Below are 12,977 nucleotides of genomic sequence, written 5' to 3'. Positions count from 1 at the left end.
TGTTCCTTAGGAGTACAGTTTTACCTGCATTTTAAAGATTCTTCCTTTTTTTCTAGGTTATGAGCTCTGTAAATGTTAATTCTCAATGTGAGTCTGGTCTTTACCTACATATTCTCATTTTATTTAATCTCAATGAGTCAGGGGAATATTTGCCTAAGCAGAGTAAAGAATCCCAAGGGAAAAGCAAGCTAGGTTGAGGTATGGGAAAGTACTGGGAGGGTAGGGAGTACAGCATTTGGGATATTTTTTCTCTTACTAATCTTTACTTAGTTATATTTTCACTCTCAAGTAAAAGTAGTATATTTAGAAATTCTGTGTAGAGCCTGTGTCTCTTTACTTAGACTTCACGCCCTTAAAGAATTAAATTGTAAATTTATGGTATGAGTACTGGAGAATCAGAGGATTCAGCCATCAAGAATGGGTCCCAGACAGGATCTTAAACTTCTGTGAAGGCTCTCATGTAGTGCTCAGGCTCTCCAGTAGGAAAAAGGCAAGACTACAGCTGCATTAAAAAAAGAAATAGTATCTAGATGAAGCTTGTCATATTCTAAGAGATGATGTGTATTGTTCCCTGCTACAGAGCCCTATCCCATACAGGGAAGCAGTCTTAAAAGTGTCCCTTCAGATGCAGAGGGACCGGTAGCTTGTTGCCAATTCCTCCCATTCATCTACTGATCAAGTTTAACATTTGTTCTTGGAAGAGAAAGAAAAAAGAGAGAGAGGCAAAGGTTTTCCTTCCTTTTTGTTTTCAAAGTTTTCTCTGTCTTTTAAAGCTGAGTCACAAGGGGAGGAGCATTATAAAATGTCCTGTCTAGTGGCATCACCTGCATTCTCTGCCCCTTTATTATTTCCAGCTGTGCCTCTGCTGTCTTGCATATCTTTTGTAGCTTTTTATTCTTTTCCTTTGAGTTCTTTGGTCTACTATTCTTTGCGTTGCATGCTTGGTCCTTTCAGAATGTCTTTTCTCATCTTCCCTGTATCACTACTATCTGATGTGTTATCCATTGCCAAAACACGTGGTGTCTGCATCTGCTCTAACAACAGCAGGTTGAATGCAAGCAAGATATCATACCCTTATGTGAACATGAAGGCTGTTATAAATTTGCCACTTGAAATTTGTGCGTGAAACAGCATGAAAAGGAAGTTAGCAGAATGCCATCTCAGATTGGAAGATCTTTTGCAGTCCTGGTAAAATTGCAAACTAAAGTGTTATGTATGTTTAACAAGTAATTAACTTTTATATAATTACCTGTCTTTAAGGATTAAGTGCACCATATTTTAAACTGGGAAAAGTTTAAAAAAATCCAAAATTGTCTGCTTCCACTTCAGAATTCCCAGTTATATTGATGGTATTTCTGGTAATTAATAACAAAAAACACACTTGCAGTTTCAGAAAATATCTCATGCATCGGAGTTTCCTGGTGTCAGTCCTGTTTTAGGAATATATTCCTGTTTGTGGAGAAAATGTGATACTTGTGTTTGAGTTTGCATGTGCACTATTTTTAGTGCCTGAAAAGTAATATTCCTCTTAAAAAACTGAGACAAATTAACATGGTTATGCTAATTAGGCATTGATTACAGCCAGCCGCATTTCTATTTAATATTTTGTCTCTTGATTTTTATTTGATTATTAACACTTAGAGCTGGTTTTCTGCTGGAAGTCTGCTATTTTTGATGTATTAATATCTATATTTTTCAAAGAGCCTGTCTGGCCAATGTGGCTGTATCACATAATGAAAAAATTGTTATAACAAATGTTCATGTATTATGAATGACATGCTGTCAAATGCTATGTAAATACCTGAGGGCTCAATATACTTTCTGCAGATATTAGGAATATGTACAGATTAAAAAAATACCTATTTTTCCTTTGTGAACAGCTGGTCAGGTATCAGTTTTAGGCTGCTTTTTCCCCTGTTTGGAATAAGAACCCCTTGAGAATGAGTCACAGCAAATAGGAAGAAGGAATTTAGTAGGTAGATATTGCATAGATCATAATATCTTACAGTTAGGATCAAACAATCCTTTTACTTGTTTAGTTTTTAAGAATGCTCTTAGATAAAACCCTTTGGCAAATGGCATAGGTTTTGATTAGTTGCTCAATATGAAGATAGTTTAAGGGAGCTTCCTGTATGGAATACAGCTATTGGCTACTGAATAACTTTAATAGTTGTAGCACCAACATCAGAATAAATGCAATATATGTAAGTCATTTTACCCTATAGCAGATGGGTGCTTAAGTCTGTGAGAGAACATCAATGGAACCATTTAGCTTTTTGTGTTGTTTCAGTGTAGAAAGACAGTCTGTTCCAAATCAAGAGAGAAGTCTGCTAAGAATATTTAGGTTTCATTGGAATAAAGCAGTGTGTTATATAAGTTCGCCTCAAAAGAAGTAGATGTGCTATTCCAAATTCATAACAATTGTCTATTAGTCTGTTTTTAATAATTTTTCTTTGGCATGTAATCCTGTTTAATTAGATTCTACTCTCTCTGTTGTTTCAAGATTCCATAAACTGGAGTCTTATATACCAGCTGCTAAAGCAGGAGTTACTGTCTAAATGATATTCACAATGAGTATTTGGAAGGTTTACAATTATACCCTTGCTAATAAATTGTGCTATTTTCCCCAACAGTTTTAAGTGCTAATCTTCAGAAGGCATTTTAAAATTAGCTAAAATTCTGTCAAGAGATTTACAAAAATTGTTAGCATGAAGATAATTATGTCACAGTCCTTGGACTCCGTCTCTGATTGTGTGCATAAATCAGAAAATGTCAGCTGTGTTTTCCCTTAATAATTATCCTTGCAGCAATATATTACAGTTTAGATTACTATTATAATGTTGCTTTAGGTTTATAAAACACAAGTTAGTTATTTCTAAAGTTTTATGCTGATGAAATAATTCACATTTCCAGAATAACAAGTGATTATTGGTGTTAACATTTTATATATCAATAAGATCAATATGGAAATAAGCATTCTACACTTTTTATACAGTCCCCTGAAGAAGTCAGCTTTTTTTATTACAACTTGTTAAAGGAGATCACTTCTACAGTATGGCCAACATTTTCAAAAGAGCTAGCTGATGTGGTCAGCCTTGTGGCATGTGTGGGACTTGACTTTTTAAGGAATTTTTGGACCAAAATTTGAGACTTTTCTTGCTGGATCTGTGCAGGATGTAGGTACTTAAAGTAGATTCTATAGGTCCCCAACAGTTTTGGCAATCTGTCATTGGAGCCTACCCTCCTTAAAGGTAACTAATTGAAATGTCAGTGGGAGCTACTACATCCTGCAGAATTTGGACCAGGTTGTCTCATTTTAAGCACTCGAAAATCTAGGTACAAATACATTTAATATACACATTTTAAAATTTGGATGCATAAACATTAGAAAAATTAAGACACAACATACTTTGTAGGAATCTTTTTCATGGATTATAAAGGAGAAAACAGGGGAAAAATGAATTTGTTTTAGCATTAGCATCAATAGTAAATACAAACCGAACAGGTGAGAGCTGTTCCATCTTTCAATTGCTGTACGTTCCTTATGTTTCATACACAGAGAACATTTGACAGTAAAAATGTGAGATTTACTTTCACAAATTTTTGGAAAAAAAACTCGAGCTTTCTAAGAAAATTTCCTAAAACCATGTGGAAGCAATGAATTCCAAGAATTCAGCAATCCTGCTTACCTAAAAACTTCTTTCATGGAACAGAGATGGTATTTTAAGTAACGCTTTTGATTTGGCAGTGTATCTACTAGGATAAGAGATCTACTCAACTTCAGTGACGCAGGCTGCCTTAGAATAGGTCTTATGCTGTTGTCAGATGAAAAGATTTTATTTCTCAACTATCTCAAGTTGTGTGTAAGACATTATCTGTAATACTAACACTTAGGAAAGTCTTATGTGAAGTATTTCAGGATAGAGTTAAAGTAGCAGGATATGGCTTAGTATGATCCCACTGTCATTTGACGGGACGGAAGATTTAAGGTTGCTTTCAATGGAAGTGGGGTCACTTCTTTTATCGGTACTGTATCACAGAATGGGTGAGTTTGAGTTATGGTCTTCTCAAAACTGACTCTTAGGCCTGTGATAGCAGGGCAGAGGCAGCAATGCTTTTGTGATTTAGGGCGATCCTCGGTGGTGACACCAAGCAATAGAGTGCTTTTGGTTTCTGAGCTACTTCTGCAAAGTTTTGCATTTGACCCGAGGCTAAATCAAGAATTGCTTTTCAAATGACTAAGTCAAGCAAAGAGGGCTTTTCCACCCAAGACAAAAGCATGTACAAGACAGCTAAGCTGATGAATGTTTAGAGATGTGTTTTAAAAAGTACAACTTCACTTTTGCCAGAATCCTAGGTTTTTATTTAAAACTGGAGCGATTCTTTATTAATATTCTCCAGTTATGTGAGCTAGCTTGTTACTTCAACCAGTGTCAAAGAGTGCGAATACTCTGGACTTGGTACTTGCTGACTTTCCTCAGACTGTTAGAATATTATTATAAAGTTTATGCCATGATATTATTAATATTATCACTTACTATAACTGAAGATACAGAATTATGAGCACATAATCCTTGCTCCCAAAGCTTGCAGTTTATTTTATTAACAAGAATAAATTGCAGTAGGAAAAAAAAGTCATATTTTTGTGGTTATGGGAGGAAAAGCTTTTCAACTTGTTCATTAATCTTCCTTCTTTCTCATCTTCATACATTCACCCTTCATCTTTCTCATTTCTGATTAGATGTTCCACCAGTATGCTGTGTGTGATGCCACAGATATTTGTGGGTATCCAGTCTACATCTCCCTTTTAAACTAGTTGTCATGTAGTTTTAGTTAAGATCTCATATGATAAATAAGCCATTTATTTATACATAAAATCTCTTCCCCATTCTCTTGCTTTTGGTTCATTTAAAAACCTCAGGGTATTTATGCTAGAATCCTTTAAGAAGCAATATTTAGACTTCTGTGGCTTTTTGACATGCAAGGGTAGTTTGACTCATGATGACCATGTCCCTAATTGCATCTCTGTACTTATTTTTCCTCCTGAACTTCTTAAAGGTGATATTTAGTTTAGTGTCATACAGCACTATAGATCTGCCAACAGCGATAACATATAAAGTACTATATAATTATTGAATCATGGAGTTAAAACTTCTGGACTTTATCTATACCCATGGAAAATCACTTGGCAGTAAGCCACCAAAACCAATTTTTTTTTCATTGCTTGTGTTTTGATTTTTTCCCTTTAGCTGCTGCTCAAAATGAAACACCTGGGAGTTTAATTGCCAATTATACTTAAATCTGTGAAGTATTATGGGCCAAAACATACTGCCCTGTGCAAGATGTTTATAGATATTAATGTATTTGGTAGCATGGATAATAGAATGAGCTCAATTTTTGCTACTCTTTTATTACCTAAGAATGTAAAGCTCACCCTGGTCATGGTCTACCGAAGTTTCATCATTTTCCAAACATATTCTTAAGAGTATTCTCATGCTCACAATTTCATTCATATTAGTAGCCTTTCTTAAAAACTGATATCCTTTCAGACGATCTACAAATGTAGTGCGTGAGCTGATACTCCGACCCGTGAAGAACTGGCATCTGTACACCTGTAGCTATGCTTATATTTGGTATTTCAGACACCCTGCTCTCTTTTCTCTGAGAGGATCCAACATACTGTTTTGGATGATTGCAGCTCTAACTGGAAAGCAGTGGATATGATCAGTATTTGCTCGCTCTCCTGTTCAGTATGTATGCATTAACTGATGACATAGTACTATAAGGTCATCTTCCTTCAGGAGTTTGCATCTGGCTCAGTTTTTAGTTCATTTTTTCCTAATGGTGAAGTTATTTGCTCTCCAACTGCTGTACCTTGGAGGAGAGCTATTTGTCTGAAAGTAGCTGAGAAAGATCTGGTCTAGAAACAATTCTCAGAAATGGTAAAAGTAAGTTTGTCTCCTTGCCAAATGAATTGATACAATATCTATTATTTGAGTCTATAAAATTTGTTGCTCTTTTTGTTCTGGGTTATCTATTCATTTTTGCATTGAGTTTATAGTTGAGAGGGAATATTTGTGTGTGTAAGGCTACATGGTCACAGCATTTTCTTTAGATATGGACCGCCTTTGTTGCCTTTCAGCTGATTAACACAGTATGGTCTATATAGACAAAGAAAAAATACCAGCTGAACTTACTTTTTTCAGCATTTTCCACGTGGAGAGCATCAGTTAATTTAGCTTGTATGATACAGAGATTTAGTTGTGTTTGATAAAAATCTTGCATGCTTTGGATCCTCTGTCATTTCTATGTGGTTTATACCACAAGGTCAAGAGAAATGAACTGCGTGATGCCCAGATTTTCTGAACCTGTCCTGAGATGCTGGTGACACAGGATTGTTAAAACATGGGCTTTCCTCTTTCAGCGCTTGGAGCAATGTTCCAAATGGTGTTTCCTTTAGTTTGTTTTCCTGGAGGACGGGAGGTTTGATTTTTGCTTGCACAAATACTTTCAGTTTAGTACTGATGAATCAGGAATTCTTTATTAGTTAGTATTGTCAATTTGGATTTCTTTTCTGTATTTTAAATAACTGACCGGCCTGTATGTGCTTGGAGCTGCAGGTCAATGTATGCTGATCTAAATAATGGAATACTTTATTGTAGAGTTTCCCTGTTTTTCTCGCGTAATCCCTTTGAGTTTTTGAGTAGGATTTTGCCATACAAAGTACAGCTGATTGTAATGTAAACAAAGAAAAAATATCACATTAGCCATGATTTACTACTCATACTTAAGACATGCATCATTTTTTATAAGGGAGAGAAAAGATTGCACAAGTTCCAAATGTAGCTTTGGTTGTTTCTCCTGCTCAGAAATGTATTGTTAAAGCATTAAAACTTTGTATTAAAAAGTCTGTAATCTTATTTAAAAATAATGATAGTTTAAATGTTAATTGGACAAGCTAAAATATCTTGTTAGGTTGTTTACAAATATCTAGTTATTTCTTTTCCAGTAATGCTTTTGTAGCCTTAAATTGAATGTAATTATAAAAATAAAGAATCAATGCACAAAAGAAATAACAATAGGTAACTTGTACTGTATTTATTATAACTATCTTTAAGATGTGGACTTGAAAATTAATTTGGATATTAAAAACTGTGAAAGCAATATGACCAGATAATAGTGCACATATTTTCTTTAAAGCTACTGCATAAAGAGCCTGACAATCCTGCCTTCAAGGTTGTTAGCAACACTGTTACGCTTGCAACTTGTGTTTCTTTTACACCCATATGGCAAAATTATGCCTCCCAGAGGTAAGTTTTGGTATTGGAGAAAGGTGCTGCAGAGAGCACGGGTAACCTAAAAGCCTCCTGTATTGACGAAGCCTCAAGAGAATATAAAAATCCTATGGATGATGCAGATGATCAGCGAATTCTTGTTTGCTGCTATTTCACACTCACTTTGTACAGATACAAATTTCTGTACTCCCCAGCATCTTCTGAATCAATTTTACTGCCTTTATGGGAGCAGAAGGAAAGGATCAGCACTCTGGAGTAATGGAACCAGTCACACATTTAATAATAATTAATAGAGCATAGCAAAGTTTTATTTCATTTATTGTCACAAAATTGTTGGCTTCATATTGCTTTTAGAAATATTGGTGAATTCTAATCTCGAAAAAACATTAAGTGGTTGAGGTGTCTACAAAAAATTAATCTTTTCAGTTTCTGTTATGTTTTAAAAATTAAATTCAATATGAATTAAATATGATTGGTTTGTTCCAACAACACTACCTGTTTCCTTGGGACAGAATTTATAACTTTTATTATAATTCTAAAATGCACGTTTAGGTTTCTGTTCTCATCTGCGTCTATATAGTAGCTTTGTAGCCTCACATACTGATAAAGAAAAAATTAATTTTTCTTTCAAAGAAGAAAAAAGTAAAAATTCTATACATTTCATTATGGGACATTTATAAGATGATTTCCATGACAACCATATAATAAGATTCATGTTTACTTTGTTTCTGAGTTCTCAATGTCTTTTTAATGACTCCTGTGTAATTAAAACAGAATGCATAATTTGAGGTTACATAATATAAATCAGTTTTGTTTGCATGATGTTGAATAATGTTAATACATGTCCAGTATACTGTTTTAAGAACCTTCCATGGATTTGTCCATTTGTTGCAGAACTGTGAGAAACTAGAAAATAATTTTGATGACATAAAGCACACGACTCTTAGTGAGCGAGGAGCACTTCGAGAAGCAATGAGGTAAGTCTGGGTCACCATAGCAACAGTCACAGATGTGGTAAAGAAAGAGTCATTCTTCATTATTGGGGGAACAAATGAGTTCATTGCCACCATTCAGCTCTATTCTCTAAGGTATTAATTTGTCAGTGGAGAGGCTTCCCTTGAGGCTGTACTTTGGTTTTGAAGCTGCATAAATGTTAAGCCTGACTGCACAGTAAAAAACGTAAATGTTTAATTTGTTATTTAAAATGCTTAAGGGGTGCCTTGCTTTATATTTATACTAAACTGTGAGTGAATGAAAATATTGTTCATCTAAATTCTGTAAGTGTTAAAGCAATTGTACAATGCTGTTTGAACAAACCTGTGTTTACTTTTAAATTGGATTTGTTTTTTATGTGTGTAGTTCCTGTGTACTCTGATTTTATCACCAGATTTACATGATTTTGGTTTTGCTAATGGAATGTTAAAATCTATCTGGTCTTTCATATATTGTAGAGATGTATATTTTGCTTAATATTGTCATGTCATTGCACTTAATGCTTATTAGAGGAGGTTAAAATTAGACAGTTCATGAATCTTCTGTCACCCTTACTTGCACTGTAGAGTATCTGGGTACAGGACTCCAAAGAAACTTGCCAGCTGTAGTACCTGGAAAAGGGAATGATTAGTATGCTAAAAGTTGGTGAAATCATAGACAGATTTTCTGAAGTAACTCACTGAATAATCAGGAAGATGTTAATTAGAGTATTATCTGTGGATCAGAAAATTATAGTAACCTGTAGTTTTAAGGGTTTTGAAAGTTGGATAGTAAAATGTAATGATGCAAACTAGTGCTTCATTTCACTTGCCTGATATCAGTGTAACTTATTAGACTTGCACTAGCACAGTGAAAAGTAAAAGCAACAAAAAATATTGAGAATCTTCTTGAAAAACTAATTACACCCATTTGCTTTGATTGTGTTCATAACCCCTTTAAATTTATGGATGTGTGTTGTGGTTTAACCCCAGCCAGCAACTAAACACAGCCACTCACTCACTCCCCTCCCAGCAGGATGGGGGGAAGAGAATTGGAAGGGCAAAAGTGAGAAAACTCGTGGGTTGAGATAAGAACAGTTTAATAATTGAAATAAAATATAATAATAATAATTATTAAAAAATGTGATAAAAAGGAAAATAACAGAGAGAGAAATAAAACCCAAGACAGACAAGTGATGCAAATGAAAACAATTGCTCACCACCAACCGACTGATGCCCAGCCAGTCCCCAGGCAGTGAACCCCTGGCCAACCTTCCCCCTAGTTTATTGCTGAGCATGATGTCATATGGTGTGGAATATCCCTTTGGTCAGTTGGGGTCAGCTGTCCTGGCTGTGTCTTCTCCTCTACTATGCAGAAAATTAACTCTACCCCAGCCAAAACCAGCGAATTCTCCACCCCTTATTCCATCCCATTTACGTCATGCTCAGGTCCCACACTATCCAATACATCCTCATCAACCACCCATCCTTTGATACAATACACAGATATCATTCCCTTAGTCTATGGACCAGCCCTGTGAAATGTCTGTAAAATGTCCACAAAATGTCCATTGAGTACATTTAGTCCATGACTTCGGGGCCCATCTGTTATGGTAGTCGCTCAGGACAGGAGAGGTGGTGTGTTGCGTGGAGTTACTGGGCACCAAAGCCAGCTCAAGTTGGGTCACTGCTGCACTTGCACTGCTTCTTGTAAGCCTTCTCCTCCATTGGTTTGGGTGGTTCCTGCTGTAGTAATTCCTATAACATGCAACTCAAATAATGCGTTACAACAATTTAAAGGTATATCCATTACAATCGCCACCCCTGGTCCCTTTGGGCCAGGTTATAGAGTTTAACGTTGCAATGAACTCCTCCCCTTGCTCCTAGCCTGGCTAGCAACAAGGCATTCCTGCTATAGTAATTCCCATAACATACAACTCAAATCATGGATTATTTTCACCTAGGATTAAATTACCTTGAGGTACACATTGGACTCTACCCCCGTCCTTCCGCATTACTCACAAAGTGCACCCAGGTCCTTGAGCAAAAACAATCCCACAAATAGGTTTACCCTTTCCTGAGGAAGGAATAACCCAGACTGTTTTTCACAACAAGTTCCTTATATGTGCTATGGAGATCTTATCTCCTTCCACAGTGTGCAGGGGTTTTGATTGGGCAGGGCCAGGTCGACTGGCAGATCCTCTAGTGTTAACTAGCCAAGTGGCTTCTGCTAAATGTGTATTCCAAAGCTTGAATGTCCCAACACCCATGGCTTTCAGTGTAGTTTTTAACAGTCCATTGTATCATTCAGTTTTCCCAGAGGCTGGTGTATGATAGGGGATGTGATACACCCAGTCGATGCCATGCTTCCTGGCCCGTGTGTTTATGAGGTTGTTTCAGAAATGAGTCCCCTTTTCTGACTCAATTCTTTCAGGGGTGATGTGTCACCATAAAGCTTGCTTTTCAAGGCCCAGCATAGTGTTCTGGGCACTGGCATGGGTCATAGGATATGTTTCTGACCATCCAGCTGTCGCTTCTATCATTGTAAGCACATGGTGCTGGCCGTGGCGGGCTCGTGGTAGTGTGATATAATCAATCTGCCAGGCTTCCCCATGCTGATATTTCAGCCATTGTCCTCTATACCGAAAAGGCTTTAGCCACTTAGCTTGTCTGATTATGGTACACGTTTGACATTCATGGATAACCTGTGCAGTGGCATCAATGGTCAAGTCCACCCCTTGATCATGAGCACATTTGTATGTTGCATCCCTTCCTAAATGTCCTGATGTGTCATGGGCCCATTGAGCTATAAATAGCTCACCCTTATGTTCCCAATCTAGATCCCCCTGAGCCACTTAAATTCTAGCAGCCTGGTCCACCTGCTCATTGTTTCGATATTCTTCAGTGGCCCGACTCTTGGCTATGTATCTACGTGACGTACTTTTACCACCAGGTTCTCTACCCGGGCAGCGATATCTTGCCATAATGCGGCAGCCCAGATGGGATGACCTCTGTGCTGCCAGTTGCTCTGCTTCCATTGCTGTAGCCACCCCCACAGAGCATTTGCCACCGTCTGTGAGTCAGTATAGAGATAAAGTACTGGCCATTTTTCTCGTTTCACCTTCCCCTTCAGCAGTTTCTGTGACTTGTCATGTAGGACTCCACAGAGCAGCATTCCATCTTCGATGTTTTCCCACAATATGGGGGATAAACAGGGCATGTTGCTTTTCATTTTCATTTTCAATTTATTGTACAGAGGGTCCGCTTCAGCATGAGTCACTATGGTGACATTCCAAAGTTTTGGCCCTCTGGCCAGTCCATGATCACTTCCAGGATTCCCAGGTGGTCAGGGTTTCCCATTTGAGCCCATTGTGTGATTAGTGCGACCCACTTACTCCGTGTAGCATCAGTTGAATGATGCGTAGAGGGGACCCTCCCTTTGAACATCCAGCCCAGCACTGGCAGTTGGGGTGCAAAAAGGAGCTGTGCTTCAGTACCAGCTGCTTCTGAAGTGGCTCAAATTCCTTCATATGCTGCTAATATTTCTTTTTCAGTTGGAGTGTAACAGGCATCAGTTCCCCTATATCCCCAGCTCCAAAACCCTAAAGGCTGACCTTGAGTCTCTCCAGGTGCTTTCTGCCAGAGGCTCCAGGAGGGGCTGTTATCCCTGGCTGTGGTGTAAAGCACATTTTTCACATCTTGTCCTGCCTGGACTGGCCCAAGGGTTACTGCACGAACTGTCTCCTGTTTAATTTGTTCAAAGGCTTGCTGCTGCTCAGGGCCCCATTCAAAGTTGTTCTTCTTCCGGGTCACTTGATAGAGAGGGCTTACGATCAGACTGTAACCTGGAATATGCATTCTCCAAAAGCTCATGACACCTAAGAAAGCTTGTGTTTCTTTTTTGTTAGTTGGTGCAGACATAGCTGTTATTGTATTGATCACATCCATTGGAATATGATGATGCCCATCTTGCCTTTTTATTCCTAAAACCTGGATTTTCTGTGCAGGTCCCTTGACCTTACTTTGTTTCATAGCAAAACCAGCTTTCAAAAGAATCTGAATTCTTCTTCTTCCCTTCTCAAACACTTCCTCCGCTGTGTTGCCGCACGCAATGATGTCATCAATGTACTGCAGGTCTTCAGGAGCTTCACCTTGCTCCAGTGCAGCCTGGATCAATCCATGACAAATGGCAGGGCTGTGTTTCCTTCCCCCTAGTTTATTGCTGAGCATGACGTCATATGGTATGGAATATCCCTTTGGTCAGCTGGGGTCAGCTGTCCCAGCTGTGTCCCCTCCCAACTTCTGGTGCACCCCCACCTACTTGCTGGTGGGGTGGTGTGAGAAGCAGAAGAGGCCTTGACTCTGTGTAAGCACTACGCAGCAGTAACTGAAACATCCCTGTATTATCAACACTTTCCAGCACAAATCCAAAACATGGCCCTATACTAGCTACTATGAAGAAAATTAACTCTACCTCAGCCAAAACCAGCACAATGTGTGTGAATGACTTTATTTGCATGACTCTGACTTTATGTTCACGATGCTCGTGTCTCACGTACACTGCTATGAGTAAGTGTTTGTAAAGGTATTTTGACTTGAAATGCAACCTGCCTCTTCTGAAGCCTTTCTTATTACTTCCAAATTACATTCTTTCCTTTCTGAACATTTCAACTACTGGTGTTGCAAATAACTAAAAATAATGGCATTCACC

General features: G+C 37.8%; 1 protein-coding gene across 9 annotated transcripts in view; it reads left to right on the top strand.

The window, feature by feature from the left end:
• Positions 1-12,977, top strand: part of DPYD (dihydropyrimidine dehydrogenase) — a 362,954-nt gene that overhangs the window by 38,988 nt on the left and 310,989 nt on the right. For 3 of the 9 annotated variants that reach the window (XM_087733357.1, XM_087733358.1, XM_087733359.1), the window contains exon 3: positions 8,190-8,272. The exons of the other annotated variants lie outside the window; for them this stretch is intronic. In XM_087733357.1, coding sequence (XP_087589483.1) covers positions 8,190-8,272 — 83 coding nt within the window. The remainder of the gene's footprint in view (positions 1-8,189; positions 8,273-12,977) is intronic. 9 annotated transcript variants of the gene reach the window in all.

This window comes from Nipponia nippon, unplaced genomic scaffold (assembly GCF_047370975.1).
Source record: "Nipponia nippon isolate SJK-2023a ecotype South Korea unplaced genomic scaffold, ASM4737097v1 scaffold_5, whole genome shotgun sequence".
NCBI lineage: Eukaryota > Metazoa > Chordata > Aves > Pelecaniformes > Threskiornithidae > Nipponia > Nipponia nippon.
This window is presented reverse-complemented; position numbering and strand designations above follow the sequence as displayed.